This window comes from Elephas maximus, chromosome 3, assembly GCF_024166365.1.
Source record: "Elephas maximus indicus isolate mEleMax1 chromosome 3, mEleMax1 primary haplotype, whole genome shotgun sequence".
Lineage (NCBI taxonomy): Eukaryota > Metazoa > Chordata > Mammalia > Proboscidea > Elephantidae > Elephas > Elephas maximus.
The window spans coordinates 146,065,212-146,089,621 of record NC_064821.1 but is presented as its reverse complement, the minus strand read 5'-3'; the positions used below and the strand labels follow the sequence as shown (position 1 = coordinate 146,089,621).

At 39.2% G+C, this 24,410-nt stretch overlaps 3 protein-coding genes across 4 annotated transcripts in view; 2 read left to right on the top strand and 1 right to left on the bottom strand.

The window, feature by feature from the left end:
- LOC126073261 (TLC domain-containing protein 4-like) overlaps positions 1–24,104 on the top strand; it is a 70,425-nt gene extending 46,321 nt beyond the window's left edge. Inside the window, exon 7 of the mRNA XM_049879727.1 lies at positions 23,667–24,104. Coding sequence (XP_049735684.1) covers positions 23,667–23,940 — 274 coding nt within the window. The 3' untranslated portion in view covers positions 23,941–24,104. The remainder of the gene's footprint in view (positions 1–23,666) is intronic.
- Positions 1–24,410, top strand: part of LOC126073259 (TLC domain-containing protein 4-like) — a 231,307-nt gene that overhangs the window by 13,072 nt on the left and 193,825 nt on the right. The gene's annotated exons all lie outside the window — the stretch shown is intronic.
- ALG14 (ALG14 UDP-N-acetylglucosaminyltransferase subunit) overlaps positions 1–24,410 on the bottom strand; it is a 925,968-nt gene that overhangs the window by 821,259 nt on the left and 80,299 nt on the right. The gene's annotated exons all lie outside the window — the stretch shown is intronic.

Sequence of the window (24,410 nt, the reverse complement as noted above, 5' to 3'; positions counted from 1 at the left end):
AGGGAGGAGAGATTCAGAAAAGTATGATGCTTGGCAATGTCAAATGCTATAGAGAGATCAGCTGGGATGAAGGCTAAGAGGAATCTGCTGCTTTGGTTATGGGGAAGTCACTGTCACTTTCCAAAAAGAATTCTACTATGTTAGAGAAGCTCAGTCATATTGTACCAGGCTGATAACAAGGTAAGAATGTCTGTGGGTACAGTGCTGACTCCTCTATTAAGAAGTTTGGCAGGGAAGGCACGTAGAGATGGAGAGATTTTTGGATTAGAGAGATTTAAGCATGTTGGTAAGAGAGAAGGGGAACTTGATGGAGCAAGGGATAGGGGATAATTGATGGAATAAAGTCCCAGAAGGAGGGGTGGGATATATAGCATGGGTAAAGAAGCAGTTAGCCTTAGAGAGGGCCAAGAGATACCGCTTCCTCTGACTGCAAAAGTAAAGGCACCTGAAAATAAGTTTTTCAGCCTTGGGGTCAGAATTTGAGAGGATTTATGGTTGATGGACTTTTAATATCTCAGTAATAACTTAAAAAGTGAAACCCATTGCCTTCGTGTCGATTCCAACTCATAGCAAACCTACACAACAGAATAGAACTGCCCCATAGGTTTTCCAAGGCTGTAATCTTTATGCAAGCAGACTGCCACATCTTTCTCCTGCAGAGCAGCTGGTGGGTTTGAACCACTGACCTTGTAATTAGCAGCTGAGTTCTTTAAACACTGAGCTACCAGGGCTCCCATCTCAGTAACAGAAGAGGCCAGTTCCTCTTATGACATTAAGTAGAGGAAATGGGTGGGGGAAGGAAAGGGACTTGAGTGGCAAGACAGTAGTTTGGAAGCAATTCTATGGCGAATGTGGAGTTAATAAAAGGGATATCAAATAAATTTGAGAAATCAGCTGAGGTTCTGGCCTCTTAAAATAATATTTGTGCCATTTAACCTAGGTATTTTTTTTTAATCTAATATCAGTCAGTAATAATAGCTATTTATTGAGCTCTTAGTATGGGAGAGTTCTTACTGCAATGTATCAAGGCAGCTTCATTGTACAAGGTAGGTATTATCATTATTCCAATTTCATAGAGATAAAACCAAGACACAGAATTTAGTAACATGGAGAGCTAAAGATCACACAGCTGATAAATGGCAGTACTAGTCTGTGAACTTAGGCAGTCTAACTGCAGAGCAGAGTAGCCATTCAACCATTCTACTATAAGGAAATGTAGGTTGAGGAAAGATTGGAGCTAGGCAGGGTGGATGAATAGATGAAGTGTCAAAAAACTGAGGGTGTTGATGGTGTTCTGAGGTTAACTGTGAGTTCAGGTAAGTGGGAAAGAAGTGAATCAAGGTGCGGAGGCTGATACTGGAGGGATCTGAGGATTTGGAGGTCAAAGAAAAAGTTTACATGGAACTGGATAAAGTGAAATAGCGAAGGTTGAGTTACAATTTGAGAGGAATGAGCTATTTGAATCACAGCATTTCTCAGTAATGCCAAAGCCACCGTGTAGTCAAAGGAATGAACGGCTGAAAGAGAAGAGGGTGAATCTTTGGAGTAGAGGAGGCTGGAGGATAGGAGGCATGTTGATCAGACCAAATGATGTTGACCTCACTGCCTCAGTGATTTTTTTTTTCCTATTTGGGATATTATGTTAACGATTGCTGCCTAAATAGTCAGGAGCCCTGGTAGTGTGGTGGTTAAAATGCTTGACTGCTAACCAAAAGGGCAGCTATTCAAACCCTCAAACCCACCTGCCACTCTGCAGGAGAAAGATGTGGTAGCCTGCTTCCATAAGGATTCAGCCTTGGAAACCCTACGGAGCTGTTCTACTCTGTCCTGTAGAGTCGCTATGAATTGGAATTGACACGACGGCAATAGGTTTGGTTTTGGTTTGACCTGAACAGTCTGTTCTTTTGTAATTTTCTTCTATAATTTAGCCCTTCTGTTTTTACTGTATTTATAAGTTGCTATACATCACTTTTTTAAGAAACCCTGGTGGCGTAGTGCTTCAGTGCTATAGCTGCAAACCAAAGGGTTGGCAGTTCGAATCCACCAGGCACTCCTTGGAAACCCCATGGGGCAGTTCTACTCTGTCCTATAGGGTTGGTATGAGTTGGAATCGACTCAATGGCAGTGGGTATTGTTTTATACATCATTTATTCTATAAATTATTCCTATTTGGTATTTTAATCTCCTTAAATGTTTTCAGCTTTTTCTTTTTTACACTTAATTTTTAGTTTCTTCAGTTGGTAGTTTCTAGCTTGTTGTTGTCGTTAGGCGCCATCGAGTCGGTTCTGACTCATAGCTACCCTATGCACAACAGAGTGAAACACTGCCCGGTCCTGCACCATCCTTACAATCGTTGTTATGCTTGAGCTCACTGTTGCAGCCACTGTGTCAATCCACATCGTTGAGGGTCTTCCTCTTTTCCGCTGACCCTGTACTCTGCCAAGCATGATGTCCTTCTCCAGGGACTGATCCCTCCTGACAACATGTCCAAAGTATGTACGACTCAGTCTTGCCATCCTTGCCTCTAAGGAGCATTCTGGCCACACTTCTTCCAAGACAGATCTGTTTGTTCTTTTGGCAGTCCATGGTATATTCAATATTCTTCGCCAACATCACAATTCAAAGGCGTCAACTCTTCTTCGGTCTTCATTATTCACTGTCCAGCTTTCACATACATATGATGCGATTGAAAATACCATGACTTGGGTCAGGCACACCTTAGTCTTCAGGGTGACATCTTTGCTCTTCAACACTTTAAAGAGGTCCTTTGCAGCAGATTTGTGCAATGCAATGCGTCTTTTGATTTCTTGACTGCTGCTTCCATGGGTGTTGATTGTGGATCCAAGTAAAATGAAATCCTTGACAACTTCAATCTTTTCTCCGTTTATCACGATGTTGCTCATTGGTCTAGTTGTGAGGATTTTTGTTTTCTTTATGTTGAGGTGTAATGCATACTGATGGCTGTGGTCTTTGATCTTCATTAGTAAGTACTTCAAGTCCTCTTCACTTTCAGCAAGGAGGTTGTGTCATCTGCATAATGCAGGTTATTAATGAGTCTTCCTCCAATCCTGATGCCCCGTTCTTCTTCATATAGTCCAGCTTCTCATATTATTTGTTCAGCATACAGATTAAATAGGTATGGTGAAAGAATACAACCCTGACGCACGCCTTTCCTGACTTTAAACCAATCAGTATCCCCTTGTTCTGTCCGAACAACTGCCTCTTGATCTATGTAAAGGTTCCTCATGAGCACAATTAAGTGTTCTAGAATTCCCATTCTTCACAGTGCTATCCATAGTTTGTTATGATCCACACAATCGAATGCCTTTGCATAGTCAATAAAACACAGGTGAACATCCTTCTGGTATTCTCTGCTTTCAGCAGGGATCCGTCTGACATCAGCAGTGATATCCCTGGTTCCACATCCTCTTCTGAAACCAGCCTGAATTTCTGGCATTTCCCTGTTGATATACTGCTGCAGCCGTTTTTGAATGATCTTCAGCAAAATTTTGCTTGCGTGTGATATTAATGATATTGTTCTATAATTTCCACATTTGGTTGGATTACCTTTCTTGGGAATAGGTGTAACTATGGATCTCTTCCAGTCAGTTGGCCAGGTAGCTCTGTCTTCCATATTTCTTGGCATAGACGAGTGAGCTCCTACAGCACTGTGTCTGTTTTTTGAAACATCTCAGTTGATATTCCATCAATTCCCGGAGCCTTGCTTTTCACCAATGCCTTCAGAGCAGCTTGGACTTCTTCCTTCAGTACCATCAGCTCCTGATCATATGCCACCTCTTGAAATGGTTGAATATCGACTAATTCTTTTTGGTATAATGACTCTGTATATTCCTTCCATCTTCTTTTGATGCTTCCTGCATCATTTAATATTTTCCCCATGGAATCCTCCACTATTGCAACTTGAGGCTTTAATTTTTTCTTCAGTTCTTTCAGCTTGAGAAACACCAAGTGTGTTCTTCCCTTTTGGTTTTCCATCTCCAGCTCTTTGCACATGTCATTATAATACTTTACTTTGTCTTCTCTAGAGGCCCTTTGAAATGTTCTGTTCAGTTCTTTTACTTCATCAGTTCTTCCTTTTGCTTTAGCTGCTCGACGCTCAAGAGCAAGTTTCAGAGTCTCCTCTGACATCCACCTTGGTCTTTTCTTTCTTTCCTGTCTTTTCAGTGACCTCTTGCTTTCTTCATGGATGATGTCCTTGATGTCATTCCACAACTCATCTGGTCTGTGGTCACTAGTGTTCAATGCATCAAATCTGTTCTTGAGATGGTCTCTAAATTCAGGTGGGATATACTCAAGGTCATATTTTGGCTCTCGTGGACTTGCTCTGATTTTCTTCAGTTTCAGCTTGAACTTGCATATGAGCAATTGATGGTCTGTTCCACAGTCGGCCCCTGGCCTTCTTCTGACTGATGATATTGAGCTTTTCCATTGTCTCTTTCCACAGATGTACTCAGTTTGATTTCTGTGTGTTTCATCTGGCGAGGTCCATGTTTAAAAAAAAAAAAAAAATGTGTATAGTCACCGTTTATGTTGGTGAAAGAAGGTATTAGCCATGAAGAAGTGGTTGGTCTTGCAAAATTCTATCATTCGATCTCAGGCATTGTTTCTATCACCAAGGCCATATTTTCCAACTATTGATCCTTCTTGTTTCCAGCTTTTGCATTCCAATCGCCAGTAATTATCAATGCACCTTGATTGCATGTTCAATCAATTTCAGACTGTAGCAGCTGATAAAAATCTTCTATTTCTTTGTCTTTGGCCCTAGTGGTTGGTGCATAAATTTGTATAATCGTCTTATTAACTGGTCTTCCTCATAGGCGTATGGATATTATCCTATCACTGACAGTGTTGTACTTCAGGATAGATCTTGAAATGTTCTTTTTGACAATGAATGCAACACCATTCCCTTCGAGCTGTCATTCCCAGCATAGTAGACTATATGATTGTCCGATTCAAAATGGCCAATACCAGTCCATTTCAGCTCACTAATGCCTAGGATATCAATGTTATGCGTTCCATTTCATTTTTGACGATTTCCAATTTTCCTAGATTCATACTTTGTACATTCCAGGTTCCAATTTTTAATGGATGTTTGCAGCTGTTTCTTCTCATTTTGAGTTGTGCCACATCAGCAAATGAAGGTCCTGAAAGCTTTACTCCATCCACGTCATTAACGTTGACTCTACTTTGAGGAGGCAGCTCTTCCCCAGTCATCTTTTGAGTGCCTTCCAACCTGGGGGGCTCATCTTCCAGCACTATATCAGACAATGTTCCACTGCTATTCATAAGGTTTTCACTGGCTAATGTTTTTCAGAAGTAGACTAGCTTAAAAAAAAAAAAAAAAAACTAGCTTAGTTATGACTAATTCACAGTCACACTGAATATTAAGATACATGGATGTATTAGTTTTACTACATTTAGAATTTAAACTCTAAAACACGAAATAAAATCAGTCAAGTCAGATTTCCTAAGGAATAAAAAGTAGAATCAGGTAAATATTTACTGAATTAAAAAAAAATAAACTTTTAATTTCAGAATAATTTTAGATTTACAGAAAAGTTGCAAAGATGATACAAGAGAGTTCCCATATACCCCACATCCAGTTTCCCCTACTGTTAACATCTTACACTAGTGTGGTACATTGTCACAATTAATGAATCAGTACTGATACATTATCATTAACTATAATAATAATAGTTGGATAGTAGATTTTTTACTATTCTCGTAACTGTGAAATAATGGATAACGAGATATTCAGTAAGTGAGGAGTAGGAGTAGCTCCTGAGAAGCAGAACTATGTAAGGGACAGGCAGAGGGTGTAGAGACTGAGGAAGAATAGAGAATCAGGAGGAAACAGTATCAAAGCCAACTGTGTTCAGATTTCCTTAAGTTTTTCCCTAAGTCCTTTTTCTGTCCTAGCAACCCAGTCAGGATACCACATTACATTTAGCTGTCATGTCTTTGTAGGCGCATCTTATTTGTGACAGCTTCTCAGCCTTTTTCTTATTTTTGATAACTTTGACAGTATTGAGGAGTACTGGTCAGGTATTTTATAGAATATCCCTCAATGTGGGTTTGTCTGATGTTTTTCTCATGATTAGATTGGGGTTATAGGGCTTGGGAGGAAGATCGCAGAGGCAAAGTGCCCTTCTCATCAAGTCACAGCAAGACATGTTATCAACATGTTGATGTTAACCTTGATCATCTGGATGGAGTATCTTTACTAGGTTTCTGTGATTTAAAGTTACCCCTCTCCCCCCTTTCCATACTGTCCTCTTTGGAAGGAAGTCACAATGCATAACCCACATTTGAGGGGAGTTATGCTCTAACGTCTTGAGCGTGCAGTATCAACAAATTATTTGCAATTCTTTTGCATGAGAGGTTTCCCTCTTTGTCCTCATCTATTTATTTATTTTCAGTCATTTATTTATATCAGCATGGACTCATGGATAATTATTTTATACTTCTGGTTGTGATCCAATACTACATGATTTCGTTGTTTAACTTGTTCCTCCTTTGGCCATTGGGAGCTCTTTCAGTTGTTGCCTCCTGTGTCCCTTTGAGATGCCCCCATCATTTTGTTTTGAGCACTTCTTACTTTCTGGAGCCCCAGTGGCACAGTGGTTAAGAGCTCAGACTGCTAACCAAAAGGTTGGTAGCTCGAATCCACCAGCCACTCCTTGGAAACCCTATGGGGCACTTCCACTCTGTCCCATAGGGTGGCTAAGAGTTGGAATTAAACTCGACGACAATGGGTTTGGGTTTTTTAGTCTTAGCCTTACTTTCTGGCACTTCAAGATATTCTAGGTTCATCTTGTATATTCTCTGTCCCAGCCCTAGAATCAGCTATTTTTCTAAGGAGCCCTTACTCCGTTTATTGGAGGATGGTATTAAAAGCCAAGATCTGGGCACTGGGTGTGCTCATTGGTACCGGAGTGTCACTGTTTCTAGGCCCTCTCACCTGACAGAGCTTCAAAATATGCTAAATATGTTGTTGTTAGGTGAGCGACCCTGTGTACAACAAAACGAAACACCACCTAGTCCTGTGCCATCCTTACAACTGTTGTTATGTTTGAGCCCATTGTTGTTGCCCCTGTGTCAATCCATCTAGTTGAAGGTCTTCCTCTTTTGCTGACCTTCTACTTTACCAAGCATGATGTCCTTCTTCAGGGACTGGTCCCTCCTGGTAACATGTTCAAAGTATGTGAGATGAAGTCTTGCCATCCTTGCTACTAATACCATCTGGCTACACTTCTTCCAAGATAGATTTGTTTCTCCTTTTTTTTTATTGTGCTTTAGTTGAAAGTTTACAGCTCAAGTTAATTTCTGATACCAAAATTTATATACATATTGTTATGTGACACTAGTCGCAATCCCTATAATGTGACAGCACATTTACCCTTTCTACCTCAGGTTTCCCATGTCCATCCAACCAGCTCCTGGCCCTTTCTGCCTTCTCATCCTGCCTCTGGACAGAAGCTTCACATTTAGTCTCGTGTATCTGCTTGAACTAGGAAGCAAACTCTTCACGAGTATTATTTCATATTTTACAGTCCAGTCTGTCTGAAGAGTTGGCTTTGGGAGTGCTTTTATTTCTGGGTTAACAGAGCGTCTGGGGGCCATGTCTTCAAGAGTTCTTCAAGTCTCAGTCAGACCATTAAGTCTGGTCTTTTTACATGAATTTGAGTTCTGCACCCCATGTTTCTCCTGCTCCATCAGGGACTCTCTGTTGTGTTCCCTGTCAGGGCGGTCATTGGTGGTAACCAGGCACCATCTAGCTCTTCTGGTCTTACGCTGATGGCGTTTCTTATTTGTGTGACCCTTTTGTCTCTTGGGCTATTTTCCTTGTGTCTTTGATGTTCTTCATTCTCCTTTGCTCCAGGTGGGTTGGGACCAATTGATGCATCTTAGATGGCTGCTTGCAAGCTTTTAAGACCCCAGATGCCACTCAACAAAGTGAGATGCAGAACATTTTCTTAATAAACTAGACATTCCCCAAAACCTTGGTTCCCAGACCCCAGCCCCAGCTACTCTCCCTCAAAGTGTTTGGGTGTGTTCAGGAAACTTCTTAGATTTCTGTTTAGTCCAGTTCTGCTGATTCCCATGTATTGTGTGTTGTTCTTCCCTTTACCTGAGAGTTAGTGAATTCCACTCTCTCTCTCTCTCCCTACCCTCTTAACCGTCAAAGAATATTTTCTTCTATGTTTAAACCTTTCTTTCAGTTCTTATAATAGTGATCTCATGCAATATTTGTCCTTCTGTGACTAATTTCACTCAACATAATGCCTTCCAGATTCACCCATGTCATAAGATGTTTCATGCATTCATCATTGTTCTTTATCATTGTGTAGAATTCCATTGTGTGCATGTACCATAATTTGTTTTTTCATTTCTCTGTTGATGGGCACCTAGGTTGTTTCTATCTTTTTGTTATTGTGAACAGTGTGCATATATCTTATTTCTCTAGGATATATTCCAAGGAGTGGGATTGATGGATCGTATAGTACTTATACTTCTAGCTTTTTAAGGAAGCACCAAATCTATTTCCAGGGTGGCTGTACCATTTTACATTCCCAGCAGCACTATATAAGTGTTCCTGTCTCTCCACCATTTATTATTTTGTGTTTTTTGGATTAATGCTAGCCTTGTTGGGGTGAGATGGTATCTCATGGTAGTTTTGATTTGAATTTCTCTAATGGCTAATGATCATGAGCATTTCCTCATGTATCTGTTAGCCGCCTGAATGTCTTCTTTGCTGAAGTGTCTGTTCATACCCTTTCCACTTTTTAATTGGGTTGTCTTTTTGTAGTTGAGGTTTTGCAGTATCTTGTAGATTTTAGAGGTCAGAGGCTGATCAGATTTGTCGTAGCCAAAAACTTTTTCCCAGTCTGTAGGTAATATTTTTACTCTTTTGGTAAAGTATGGATGAGCATAAGTGTTTGATTTTTAGGTGCTTCCAGTTATCTAGTTTCTCTTCTGGTGTCTGCGTAGTTAGTTATGGTTTGTACTCTGTTTACGCCATGTATTAGGGCTCCTAGAGTTGCCCTTTTTTTCCTTCCATGATCTTTATCGTTTTAGATTTTATATTTAGGTCTTTGGTCCATTTTGAGTTAGTTTTTGTACGTGGTGTGAAGTATGGGTCTTGCTTCATTTTTTGCAGATGGATATCTAGTTATGGCAGCACCATTTGTTAAAAAGACTGTCTCTTCCCCTTTTAACAGACTCTGGGGCTTTGTCAACATCAGCTGCTCATAAAAAACCCACTGCCGTCGAGTCGATTCTGACTCATAGCGACCGTATAGGACAAAGTAGAACTGCCCCATAAAGTTTCCAAGGAGTGCCTGGCAGATTTGAACTCCTGACCTTTTTGGTCATAGGTGGATGAATTTATGTCTGGATTCTCAATTCTGTCGCATTGGTCTATGTATCTGTTGTTGTAGCAGTACCAGGATGTTTTGGCTACGTTGGCAGTATAAAAAAGCCCAGTGCCGTCGAGTATAACAGGTTCTAAAATCAGGTAGTGTGAGGCCTCCCATTTTCTTCTTCTTCTTCAGTAACGCGTTATTTACTTGGGGCCTCTTCCATTTCCGTATGAAGTTGGTGATTTGTTTCTCTATCTCATTAAAAAATGTCATTGGAATTTGGATGAGGATTGCATTTTATCCATAGATTGCTTTGGGTAGAATTGACATTTTTACAGTGTTAAGTCTACCTATCCATGAGCAAGGTTTGTTTTTCCACTTACATAGGTCTCTTGGTTTCTTGCATTAGTGTTTTGTAGTTTTCTTTGTATAGGTCTTTTACGTCTCTGATTGGATTTATTCCTAAGTATTTTATCTTCTTGGAGGCTATTGTAAATGGTATTGATTTGGTGATTTCCTCTTCGATGTTCTGTTTGTCGGTGTAGAGGAATCCAACTGATTTTTGTATCTTTCTCTTGTATCCTGATACTTTGCTGAACTCTTCTATTAGTTCCAGTAGTTTTCTTGTGGATTCTTTGGGGTTTTCTGTGTATAAGATCATATCATCTGCATATAGGAGTACTTTTACTTCTTCCTTACCAATTTGGATGTCCTTTATTTCTTTTTCTTGCCTTTTTGCTCTGGCTAGGACCTGCAGCACAATGCTGAATGAGAGTGGTGATAAAGGGCATCCTTTTCTGGTTCCCGTTCTCAAGGGGAATGCCTTCAGATTCTCCATTTAAGATGATGTTGGCTGTGGGCTTCATATAAATGCCCTTTTTTATGTCAAGGAATTTCCCCTGTATTCCTATTTCGTTGAGAGTTTTTATCATGAATGGGTGCTGGACTTTGTCAAATGCCTTTCCTGCATCAATTGATAAGATCATGTGGTTCTTGTCTTTTGTTTTATTTATGTGATAGATTACACTGACTGCTTTTCTAATGTTGAACCTTTCCTGCATACCTGGTATGAATCCCACTTAGTCATGGTGAATCATTTTTTTTAATATGTTGTTGAATTCTACTGGCTAGAATTTTGTTCAGGATTTTTGCATCTATGTTCATGACAGATATGGGTCTGTAATTTTCTTTTTTTGTGGTATCTTTACCTGGTTTTGGTACCAGGGTTAGGCTGGCTCCATAAAATGAGTTTGGGAGTATTCCACCCTATTCTGTGCTCTGAAATACCTTCAGGTAGTATTGGTGTTAACTCTTCTCTGAAGGTTTGATAGAATTCTCCGTGAAGTGTCATGGCCAGGGCTTTTTATTGTTGGGAGTTTTTAAATTACTTCTTCAATCTCTTCTTTTGTTAGAGTTTTATTTAGTTTTTTTACTTTTGTTTGTGTTAGTTTAGGTAGGTAGTGTGTTTCCAGAAATTTGTCCATTTTCTCTAGGTTTTCAAATTTTGGAGTACAATTTTTCATAGTATTCTGTTATGATTCTTAAAATTTAGCTGGGTCTCCTGTGCTCCCCCACGTGTCTGTCAGTTTATCGTACTGTGGGGGCTTGTGTGTTGCTGCGATGCTGGAAGCTATGCCACCGGTATTCAGATACCAGCAGGGTCACCCATGGAGGACAGGTTTCAGCTGAGCTTCCAGACTAAGACAGACTAGGAAGAAGGACCCGGCAGTCTACTTCTGAAAAGCATTAGCCAGTGAAAACCTTATGGATAGCAGCGGAACATTGTCTGATATGCTGCTGGAAGATGAGCCCCCGAGGTTGGAAGGCACTCGAAAGATGACTGAGGAAGAGCTGCCTCCTCAAAGTAGAGTCAACCTTAATGACGTGGACAGAGTAAAGCTTTCGGAACCTTCATTTGCTGATGTGGCACAACTCAAAATGAGAAGAAACAGCTGCAAACATCCATTAATAATCAGAACCTGGAATATACGAAGTATGAATCTAGGAAAATTGGAAATCGTCAAAAATGAAATGGAACGCATAACATTGATATCCTAGGCATTAGTGAGCTGAAATGGACTGGTACTGGCCATTTTGAATCGGACAATCATATAGTCTACCATGCTGGGAATGACAACTCAAAGAGGAATGGTATTGCATTCATCGTCAAAAAGAACATTTCAAGATCTATCCTGAAGTACAACGCTGTCAGTGATAGGATAATATCCATACGCCTATGAGGAAGACCAGTTAATAAGACTATTATTCAAATTTATGCACCAACCACTAGGGCCAAAGACAAAGAAATAGAAGATTTTTATCAGCTGCTACAGTCTGAAATTGATTGAACATGCAATCAAGGTGCATTGATAATTACTGGCGATTGGAATGCAAAAGTTGGAAACAAGAAGGATCAATAGTTGGAAAATATGGCCTTGGTGATAGAAACAATGCCTGAGATCGAATGATAGAATTTTGCAAGACCAACGACTTCTTCATGGCTAATGCTTTCTTTCACCAACATAAACGGCGACTATACACAGGGACCTCGCCAGATGAAACACACAGAAATCAAACTGACTACATCTGTGGAAAGAGACAATGGAAAAGCTCAATATCATCAGTCAGAAGAAGGCCAGGGGCCGACTGTGGAACAGACCATCAATTGCTCATATGCAAGTTCAAGCTGAAACTGAAGAAAATCAGAGCAAGTCCACGAGAGCCAAAATATGACCTTGAGTATATCCCACCTGAATTTAGAGACCATCTCAAGAACAGATTTGATGCATTGAACACTAGTGACCGCAGACCAGACGAGCTGTGGAATGACATCAAGGACATCATCCATGAAGAAAGCAAGAGGTCACTGAAAAGACAGGAAAGAAAGAAAAGACCAAGGTGGATGTCAGAGGAGACTCTGAAACTTGCTCTTGAGCGTCGAGCAGCTAAAGCAAAAGGAAGAACTGATGAAGTAAAAGAACTGAACAGAACATTTCAAAGGGCCTCTCAAGAACACAAAATAAAGTATAATGACATGTATAAAGAGCTGGAGATGGAAAACCAAAAGGGAAGAACACGCTCGGTGTTTCTCAAGCTGAAAGCACTTAAGAAAAAATTCAAGCCTTGAGTTGCAATAGTGAAGGATTCCATGGGGAAAATATTAAATGATGCAGGAAGCATCAAAAGAAGATGGAAGGAATACACAGAGTCATTATAACAAAAAGAATTAGTCAATATTCAACCATTTCAAGAGGTGGCATATGATCAGGAACCGATGGTACTGAAGGAAGAAGTCCAAGCTGCTCTGAAGGCATTGGCGAAGAACAAGGCTCCAGGAATTGATGGAATATGAATTGAGATGATTCAACAAACAGATGCAGCGCCAGAGGTGCTCACTCATCTATGCCAAGAAATATGGAAGATCCATATTTATGCCTATTCCCAAGAAAGGTGATCCAATCGAATGTGGAGATTATGAACAATATCAATATCACATGCAAGCAAAATTCTGCTGAAGATCATTCAAAAACGGCTGCAGCAGTACATCGACAGGGAAATGCCAGACATTCAGGCCGGTTCAGAAGAGGATGTGGAACCAGGGATATCATTGCTGATGTCAGACGGATCCTGGCTGAAAGCAGAGAATACCAGAAGGATGTTCACCTGTGTTTTATTGATTATGCAAAGGCATTCAACTGTGTGGACCATAACAATCTATGGATAACAGTGTGAAGAATGGGAATTCCAGAACACTGAATTGTGCTCATGAGGAACCTTTACATAGATTAAGAGGCAGTTGTTCGGACAGAACAAGGGGATACTGATTGGTTTAAAGTCAGGAAAGGTGTGCGTCAGGGTTGTATTCTTTCACCATACCTATTTAATCTGTGTGCTGAACAAATAATATGAGAAGCTGGACTATGTGAAGAAGAACAGGGCATCAGGATTGGAGGAAGACTCATTAATAACCTGCATTATGGAGATGACACAACCTTGCTTGCTCAAAGTGAAGAGGACTTGAAGTACTTACTAATGAAGATCAAAGACCACACAAAGAAAACAAAAATCCTCACAACTGGACCAATGAGCAACATCATGATAAACGGAGAAAAGATTGAAGTTGTCAAGGATTTCATTTTACTTGGATCCACAATCAACACCCATGGAAGCAGCAGTCAAGAAATCAAAAGACGCATTGTATTGCACAAATCTGCTGCAAAGGACCTCTTCAAAGTGTTGAAGAGCAAAGATGTCACCCTGAAGACGAAGGTGCGCCTGACCCAAGCCATGGTATTTTCAATCGCATCATATGCATGTGAGAGCTGGACAATGAATAAGGAAGACCAAAGAAGAGCTGACACCTTTGAATTGTGATGTTGGCGAAGAATATTGAATATACCATGGACTGCCAAAAGAACAAACACATCTGTCTTAGAAGTACCACCAGAACGCTCCTTAGAAGTAAGGATGGCGAGAGTGCGTCTTACATACTTTGGACATGTTATCAGGAGGGATTAGTCCCTGGAGAAGGACATGATGCTTGGCAGAGTACAGGGTCAGCGGAAAAGAGGAAGACCCTCAACGAGGTGGGTTGACAACAATGAGCTCAAGCATAACAACGATTGTAAGGATGGTGCAGGACCGGGCACTGTTTCGCTCTGTTGTGCATAGGGTCGCTTTGAGTCGGAACCAACTCGACGGCACCTAACAACAACAACTGTTGTGTTATCGCCGATCTCATTTCTGCTTCCTCTCCTATTTTTCTTTTGTCAGTTTAGCCAATGGTTTATCAATTTTGTTGATCTTTTCAAAGAACCAAATTTTGCCTTGTGAACTTTTTCATTTGTTTTTCTATACTCTATTTCATTTATTTCTACTCTAATTTTTATTATTTCCTTTCTTCTGGTGCCTGAGTATTTTTTTTTTTTTTGCAGCTCTCTTTCTATTTATTTGAGTTGTAGGGTTAATGGTTTGATTTTGGCCCTTTCTTCTTTTTGAATGTGTGCATTTGTTGCTATAAATTGACCTCTGACCACTGCTATTGCTGTATCTCAAAGGTTCTGGTAAGATGTGTTTTCATTCTCATTTGACTCTATGAATTTCTTTATTCCGTCCTTGATTTCTTCTGTAACCTAGTAGTTTTTGAGCAAGGTGTTGTTCCATTTCCATGTATTTGATTTTTTTCCTTGCCTTTTCTGTTATTGATTTCTACTTTTATGGCTTTATGGTAAGAAAAGATGCTTTGTAATATTTTGATGTTTGGATTCTGTTAAGATTTGCTTTGTGGCCTAATATATGGTCTATTCTGCAGAATGTTCCATGTGCATTGGAAAAGAAATTATACTTGTTTGCTGTTGGATGGAGTGTTCTGTATATGTCCATGAGGTGAAGTTGGTTGATTTTAGCATTAGATCATTTGGGTCTTCATAGAGTTTCTTTGAAGATGTTCTGTCCTTCACCGAAAGTGGTGTTTTGAAGTCTCCTACTATTACTGTGGAGTTGTCTATTTCTCTTTCAATGCTCTTACAGTTTGTTTTGTGTATTTTGGAGCCCTGTCATTTAGTGTGTATATATTTATTATGGTTATGTCCTCCTGGTGTGCTGACCCTTTAATCATTATATAGTGTCCTTCCTTATCATTTGTAGTGGATTTTGCCTTAAAGTCTATTTTGTCAGAGATTAATATTGCCACTCCTGTTCTTTTTAGATTGTTGTTTGCTTGATATATATTTTTTCATCCTTTCAGTTTTACTTGGTGTCTTTGAGTCTAAAGTAGGCAGCATATAGATGGATCGTGTTTTTTATCCATTCTGCCACTGTCTCTTCATTGGTACGTTTAGTCCATTTACATTCAATGCAATTGACAGCTGTGAGTTTAGTGCTGTCATTTTGTTTTGTGTGATGTTGACAGTTTGTTCCACTTAATTTTCTGTCCTGAGTCGCTTTTTTCTTTATGTATTTTGTTTTCATCTTTTTCATAGTCGTTGATTTTGTATTTGTGGAATCTTTATGTTTTTCTTCTCTTTTATTTTGATGTGTATGTTTGTTAGTTTCCTTTCTGGTTACCTGAAAATATACCTGTATCCTTCGAAGTTTAAACCAATCTTTTGTTGCTTGATAGTGCCTTAACTTCCTCTCCATATGAAGTTTCTATGACTACACAATTTAGTTCCTCTTTTTTGTTTTAATGTCATCTTTTACATATTTACTTCTCTGTCTCCCTATTTTCAGTTTTTTAGCTTTCACTTATTTTTGTGACTTCCTTATCTGGGTTGATATCTGGTTGTTCTGTCCTGTTATCTAATCTTGGGTTGTTATCTGATATTCTTGATTTTCTAACCGCAGGACTCCCTTTAGTATTTCTTATAATTTTGGTTTGGTTTTTGCAAATTCCCTTAACTTCTGTTTTTCTGGAAATGCCCTAATTTCACCTTCATATTTGAGAGAGAGTTTTGTTGGATATATAATTCTTGGCTGGCAATTTTTTTCCTTCAAGGCTTTATATATGTCATCCCATTGCCTTCTTGCCTGCATGGTTTCTGCTGAGTAGTCTGAGCTTAGTCTTATTGACTTTGCTTTTGAGGAGACATTTCATTTCTCCCTAGCTGCTCTTAAAATTCTTTATCTTTGGTTTTGGGAAGTTTGACTATAATACGTCTTGGTGACTTTCTTTTGGGATCTACCCTGTGTGGGGTTCGATGAGTTTTTGGATAGAAAACTCTCATCTTTCACTGTTTTAGGGAAGTTTTCTGCCAGCAAATCTTCAACAATTCTCTTTGTATTTTCTGTTAGCACCGCCTGCTCTGGTACCCCAATCACTCGTAGGTTATTCCTCTCGATAAGAATCCCACATAATTCTTAGGGTTTCCTCATTTTTAAAAATTCTTTTATCTGGTTTTTCCTGAAATAAATTGGTATCAAGAGCTTTATCGTCAATCTCACTAATTCTGACTTCCATTGCCTCAATTCTGCTCCGATGGCTTTCTATTGATTTGTCTAATTCTGAAATTTTATTGTTAATCTTTTGGATTTCTATTTGCTGTCTATGGATTCTTGCAGCCTGTTACATTTGTCATTTTGCTCTTATATAACCTTCCTAAATTCCTCTTTTGCTTTGTCTATGTGTTCCTTGGCTTGGTCTGCATTTTGCCTGATCTCCTTCCTCATCTCTTGAAGAGCTCTGTATATTATTCTCTTGAATTCTACCTCTGGTAATTCTAAGATTTTATCTTCCTCCGGGAGGCTCCCTGGTTCTTTGTTTTGGTTGCTTACTGAAGACATCATGGTCTACCTCTTTATGTGATTTGGTATTGACTGTTGTCTCCAAGCCATTAATGTTATTATTTATTTTATGCTTGCTTACTGTGTCTTAGCTTCTTGTTTTGTTTTGATATGCTCAAATAGGCTGATTGTGTGAGCTAATTTGATTATTGGCATCTTTGAAGCTCTCATGTCCGTTTGATCACCAAAAGTTTATAGTTGCTACTAGGTATGTGAGCCCAGAAGTCCATTCACTTTTCTTGTATGGATTCAGCTCAGGTGTCCAGGTGGTTGGTCACTGAGTGTGCTATGCAGGCTCTCACCTACCATCCTAAATGGGCAGGGCTACATAGGGGTGACTGGAGCAGGCACAGGTATCTGGCTGTAGTAGGAGTCTATGTGCTGAGCAAGGTAGCGGGATGATGGCTGCCCCAAGTGCATGGGTGGAAGGCATGACCCTGTTCCCTTGAGTGCATAGTTGGATGGGTTTTGCAGCTGGAATGTGGGCATCCAATTCTGTTGGACATAAGGACTTGGAGTCACCAGTTATTCTTGGACCCCTGTTGCAGGTGGCTAGGTGGAGTAGATGGAGCCACCAGTCCTCAGGCCCCTGATGTGGGTAGGTGAGGACCCTGCTTAATGAGCAGGATGGTGTCTAATATCATGAATCTACAACTCTGCCTTAGCTTTTGCAGTTGAAAATAGGCTTCATATATACCCTGTTGCACTATGCTAATGAGGGCCTATGCTGCTAAAATGGGCCCACACAGGTCTAGGCAGGGGTGAAAGGCAACTGAAGTCCGTGGACACCTTATGCCTGTACCTAGGCAAAGGTGCTGTGTCTGCCCTGAGATCCCAGCTTAGAGGAGCTGGCAGATTATTTTTTCATGTTTGTTACGTTGTTCCCTCTCCAAAGCTAGGAGAATGGCTCGGGACACGCGATGAGTCCCACTTCTGGCCCAGGGTGTGCAGCAATTGCTAAAGCTGGATCGGGACTGGAGTAGAGTAGTAGGGGTCGGGTGAGGGCAAGAGAGGTGCTTCTCAGATGGGAAAGGGTTATTTTTGATCCTGCGCAGGAGGTTAGACACTTGCACTTAACTCTCACAGATCCAGCACCACTCCCCCCTGGCTCTGAAGGCTTGCACAGACTTTCCGCCACTTGGTTTCTCCCAATGTGGAAAATGTGTCCCGAGCACTACTGCTTGCCTCAGCCTGCATGCACTGGCTGATCCAGCTTGCAGGGTGCCAGCCAGGTCAGGTCTGGCAAATTCTTGCTGCTTCTGAACTGTCTCTACCTCCCCCTGCCACTCTATCTAACTCTTCAACTTTGTCTTTGATGTTCAGGGCTTCTAGACTTCATATATAATTGATTCACTTATTTTTTTGGGTCTTTATTGTAAGAGGGACCACAGGAAGTATTTGACTATTCCACCATCTTGGCCCCGTCTCCCAGATGTTTGTTCTTTTGCTAGGCCATGGTATATTCGATATACTTCACCTACACCATAATTAAAAGGCGCCAATTCTTCTTCCGTCTTCCTTATTCATCGTCCAGCTTTCCTATGCATATGAGGTGACTGAAAACACCATGGACTGGGACGGGCACACCTTAGTCCTTTAAGTGAAATCTCTGCTTTTTACCACTTTAAAGAGGTCCTTCACTGCTGCTTCCGTGGGTGTTGATTGTGGATCCAAGTAAAATGAAATCCTTGACAACGTCAGTCTTTTCTCCGTTGATGAAAATGTTGCTTACTGGTCCAGTTGTGAGGACTTTTGTTTTCTTTATGTTGAGGTATAATCCATACTAAAGTTTTGGTCTTTGATCTTCATCAATAAGTGCTTCAAGTCCTCTTCACATTCGACTAGCAAAGTTGTATCATCTGTATATCGTAGGTTTTTAATGATTCTTCTCCAATCCTTATGGCTGCGTTCTTCTTTATATAGTCCAGCTTCTCAGATTATTTCTTCACCATACAGTTTGAATAAGCATGGTGAAAGATATAACCCTGACGCATGCCTTTCTTGACTTTAAGCCATGCAGTATCCCCTCGTTCTATTTAAATGAGTGCCTCTTGGTCTAGGTACAGCCTCCTCATGAGCACAGTGAAGTGTTCTGGAATTCCCATTCTTCCCGATGTTAACCATAATTTGTTATGATCCACACAGTCATATGCATTTACATGGTCAATAGAACACAGGTAAACATCTTTCTGGTATTCTCTGCTTTCAGCCAGGATCCATCTGACATCAGCAATGATATCCCTCTTTCCATGTCCTCTTCTGAATCCAGCTTGAATTTCTGGCATTACCTTGTCAGTGTACTGCTGCAACCACTTTTGAATGATCTTCAGCAATATTTTATTTGTGTGTGATATTTATGATATTATTTGAAAATTTCCAGTCTGTTGGATCACGTTTCTTTGGAATAGGTAAAGTAAGGATCTCTTCCAGTCAGTTGGCCAGGTAGCTGCCTTCCAAATTTCTGGACATAGTTAAGCAAGCACCTCCAGCACTGCATCTGTTTGCTGAAATATCTAAATTGGTATTCTGTTGATTCCTGGAGACTTGTTTTTCACCAATGCCTTCAGTGCAGCATGGATATCTTCCTTTAGTACCATTGGTTCTTGATCATATGCTACCTCCTGCAATGGTTGAACACTGACCATTTCTTTTTGGTACAAGTGACTGTCCGAATTCCTTCCATCTTGTTTTGATGCTTCCTGCATTGTTTAATATTTTCCCCGTAAAATTATTCAATATTATAACCTGGCTTGAATTTTTTCTTCAGTTCTTTCAGCTTGAGAAATGCTGAGCATGTTCTTCCCTTTTGGTTTTTTATCTCCCAGTCTTTGCACATTTCATTTTAATACTTCCTTTGTCTTCTCGAGCCACTCTTTGAAATTGTCTGTTCAGCTCCTTGACTTCATTATTTCCTCTTTCATTTTAGCTAGTCTACATACAGGAGAAAGTTTCAGAGTCTCTTCTGACATCCATTCTGGTCTTTTCTTTCTTTCCTGTTTTTTAATTACCTCTTGCTTTCTTCATGTATGATGTTCTTGATGTCACTTCACAATTCATCTGATCTTCGGTCATTCTGTTCCTGTGTGTCAAATCTGTTCCTGAGATGGTCTCTAAATTCAGGTGGAATATACTTAAGGAGGTATTTTGGTTCTCATGGACTCACTCTAATTTTCTTCAGCTTGAACTTGCATAGGAGCAAGTGATGGTCTGTTCCACAGAAGGCCTCTGGCCTTGCTCTGGCTGATGATATTGAACTTTTGCATCATTGTTTTCCACAGATGTAGTTGATTTAGTTCCTATGTATTTCCTCTGGTGAGGTCTATGTGTATAGTTGCTGTTTATGTTGTTGAACCAAGGTATTTGCAATGAAGAAGTCATCGGTCTTGCAAAGTTCTATCAAGAATTTATACATGTGTATACATGTGTTTTAGTTATCTAGTGCTGCTATAACAGAAATACCACAAGTAGATCGCTTTAACAAACAGAAACTTCTCTCACCATTTAGGAAACTAGAAGTCTGAATCCAGGGTGCCAGCTCCAGGGACAGGCATCCTCTCTATGTCACCTCTGGGGAAAGGTTTTTATATAAATCTTCCCTTGCTCTAGGAGCTTCTCAGTGCAGGGACCCTGGATCCAAAGGATGCGCTGTGCGCCCTGCCCTGTTTTCTCGGTGGTAGGAAGTTCCCCAGTCTCTCTGCTCACTTTCTCATTTATAACTCAAACTCAAGATACAACCTAATCTTGTAGATTGAGTCTTGACTCAGTAACATAACTGCCTCTAATCCTGTCTCATTAACATCACAGAGGTGGGATTTACAACACATAGGAAATCACATCAGATGACAAAATGGTGGACAATCACACAATACTGGGAATCATGGCCTGACCAAGTTGACACACAGTTTTGGGGGCACAATTGAATCCACAGCAACATGCATATCTATTATTATTTCTATATATATCCCTTTGTACCTATATTAAGCTAAACATGAGTTCATACTGATGTCTCCAGCCCTAATCAGTATCACATGGATCATTCTTGCCTCCCTCCCTTACTTGTTTGTAACTTTCCACTCCAACAATGAGCAACCTAGCTTCCAACAGCTAACATTCATTTACTTATTTTTTCAATCCTGGCATTACATGTATAGTGGTTTCAGAATTGTTACTTTTTTTTTTTTTTTTATCACCATAAGAAATTTTACCAACAGTGTCTTATGTATAGTTTCTTTTGTCTTTAGTATTATACTCTCTACTCATTTTCAAAAGTACTTAGGACAGTACTTTTTCTACCCCACCCTCTTCAGTGAGGTTATGTCATACATTTGTAATACAAGTTAGATTCTCTGTCACAGTCTGCATTCTATCCTGGCATCCCCCAACCTCCTAATTGATTTTTTAAAAATTTGCTTACGGGTTACTCTTTGTGCTGTAAAGTCCTATGGGTTTTACAAATGCATGGTGTCATGTATCTAGCACTATGGTATTTTCTGCCCTAAAATATCTCCTGTGCTTCACCTGTTCATTCCTTCTCCCCATCACTTGAACCCCTGGGAACCACTGATTTGTTTTCTGTCTTTATAGTTTTGTTTTTTTTCCAGAGTGTCATTATAAATGGAATCAATACAGTAGCTAGCATTTTCAGACTGGCTTTTTGCATTTAATAGTATGCATTTCAGATTCATCTGTGTCTTTTCATGGCTTGATAATTCATTTTTTTTATTGCTGAGTAATATTCCATTGTATGGATGTACTACAATTTGGTTGCTTCCAGTTTTTGGCAATTGTGAATTAAGCTTTTATAGACTTTTGCATGAAGGTTTTTATGTGGATGTGTTTTCAATTTAGTTGGAAAAATAACTAGGCACATGATTGCTGGATTGTTATGGTATGAATATGTTTAACTTTATAACTGCCAAACTGTCTTCTAAAGTGAGCGTATCATGTTGCATTCCCACCAGCAATGAATGAGCATTCCTGATGCTCCTTCCTAGTTAGCAGTGATAGTGTCAGTTTTTGGGGTTAAAAGTGTGTAGTGGTATCTCATTGTAGTTTTTATTTGCATTTCCTTATAATGATAAATGATATTGAGCTTTTTTTTTTTTTTTCCACTATTCTATTGTTTTCAGTGAAAGTTTACATAGCAAATTAGGTTCCCCTCTGACAATTTCTACACGAGTTCTTCAGTGACGTTAGTTATATTTTTCACAATGTGTCAACATTCTCATCAATTGCGTTCTGGTTGTTCTATTTCCAGTCCTCTAGGTTCCCTGCCCCCCTTGTATTCTCATCTTTACTTTAGAGTAATTGTTGACCTTTTGGTCTCATATAGATTTTTTTTTTTAATGGAACCCCATACTCAAGGGTAATATCCTTTATTTTGTGTTCCAATCTGTTATTTCACTAAAAGGTGACCTTGGGATAGTTTCAGTTCAAGATTTAAAGAGCGTCTCAAGGTGATAGTCTCAAGGAGTCCTGAGCATCTTTTCATATGCTTACTTCCCACCTATATATCATCCCCGATGAAGTGTCTGTTCAGATTTTTTGTCCAGGTTTTAATTGCATTATTTGTGTTCTTATTTTCAGTTTTAAGAGTTCTTTATATATTTTAAATTTAAGTACTTTATTGTGTGTGTGTTTTGTAAATAATTTATCCCAATCTGTGGTTGTCTTTTCATTCTCTTAACAGTGTCTTTCACAGGGCAAGTTTTAATTTATCAAAATTTTGTTCCGTGGATGTTGATTTTGGGTTGATTCTACAATACCATCACCAAACCCAAGATCATACATTTTCTCCTAGAGGTTTTATAGTTTTTCATTTTACATTTAGGTCTGTGATCCATTTTGAGTTAATTTTTTGTGTAAGGTGTGAGCTCGCTGCCTTGATTCATTCTTGTTGTTGTTGTTTTGTTTTGTTGCATACGGACATCCAATTTCTCTCGCACTGCTTTCGAAAAGACTATTCGTTGGTCTCTCTCAATTGAACTGACTTTATACCTTTGTCAAAAATCAGTTGAGTATATTCGTATGGCTCTATTCTAGACTTTCTGTTCAGTTCCACTGTTTTATTTGCCTGCTCTTTTTTCCAATACCACACTGTCTAGATTTAAATAACTTTATAATACATCTTGCAAGTGGGTAGTACTTTGTTCTTTTCCAGTATTCTTTTGGCTATTCTGGGTCCTCTGTCTTTCCATATAAATTTTAGGATCAGTTTTTAAAATATATATGTTAAAAAAAGGAGTCCTGGTGGTACAGTGGTTAAGAGCTACAGCTGTGAACCAAAAGGTTGGCCATTCAAATTCACCAGCAGCTCCTTGGAAGCCCTATGGGGCAGTTATACTATGTCCTAGGGTTGCAAAGGATTTGGATTTGATGTTTTAAAAATATTGCTGTGATTTGTTTGGGATTGCATTGAATCTATAGATCTAGTTGAGGAGAATTGACATTTTAACAATATTGACTTTTCCAATCCATGAATACAAGTATTTGCCCATATATTTAGACTTTCTTTGATTTTTAAGCAGTGTTTGTAGTTTTCTGCATATAGATCCTGTACATGATTTATTACCTGAGTATTTTATTTTTGGTGCTATTGTAAATGATTTTTTAAAAATTTCATCTTCCAATTGTTCACTGCTTGTTTATAAGAAAGCAATTCACTTTTCTATACTGACCTTGTATCATGCAACCTTGCTGTACTTGCTACTGGTTTCAGGATATTATTATTACTATTTTTGTAGATTCTTCCTGGTCTTCTACATAGACACTTATGTCATCTGCAAATATAGAGTGTTTTATTTCTTCTTCTTAATCTATATACCTTTTATTTCTTTTTCTTGTCTTATTGCACTCACTAGGACTTACACTACAATATTGAATAGCATTAATGAGACAGGACATCCTTGCCATGTTTCTGATTATAGGGGGATGGTCACTGAATTTTAAAAACTAAAATTGCAATGGTTAATCCTAAGAGATGAAAAATAAATTTTTTTACAGATGGTTCCTTAGAACTCTGAGGTACCAGAAGTCGTCTGAAGCTTACATCATCAATGGAGTACTCATGACAGTCACGTTTTTCCTCACGCGGACTGCTATGATACCTGCTTTTTACTACTACCTATATTGTATGTATGGAACAGATGTCTACATCGGGCTTGGATTGTTAATCCAGTGTTCCTTGATCGGTAGCTGTGTTACTATAGATGTAATGAATGCCATATGGATGGTCAAAATTTCAAGGGGGTGGGTGAAGCTAATTCAGGAAATCTAGTCTCATCAGATAAGAGAAAGCAACCAGAAGTCCTCCTCATAATTGAGAATTTGATTAAAAAATGGGATATTGATAAACTTAATTACAACAACTTTTATATCTGCTGATAGGATGAATTCTTGGCATGTTTATGTGTTTATTAATTATAAATGTTATTCAGGGTTTCAGAGTCATTTTTTTTTAAACTTTAGAAAAGAAAAACTAGAATTTAGTTTTTGTTACAAGATTTCTGCTTTTCTTCTGCATCTAAGGTTAAATTAAAATTTATAAATACAGTGGTGAGTCTTTTCAGAAACCTGTTAACCTGCATTGGTGTTTTTCTCTGTGAAAAGATGACTATGATAATCCAATGCACTTGGTTTTATATCATTAATTCTGTTGAAAGAATGGGAACTGCTTTTAAATCTAAAATAGCTCTCAACATTTTGTTGTACTGCACTCGTTTCTTATCATGACTGTCAATACCACTA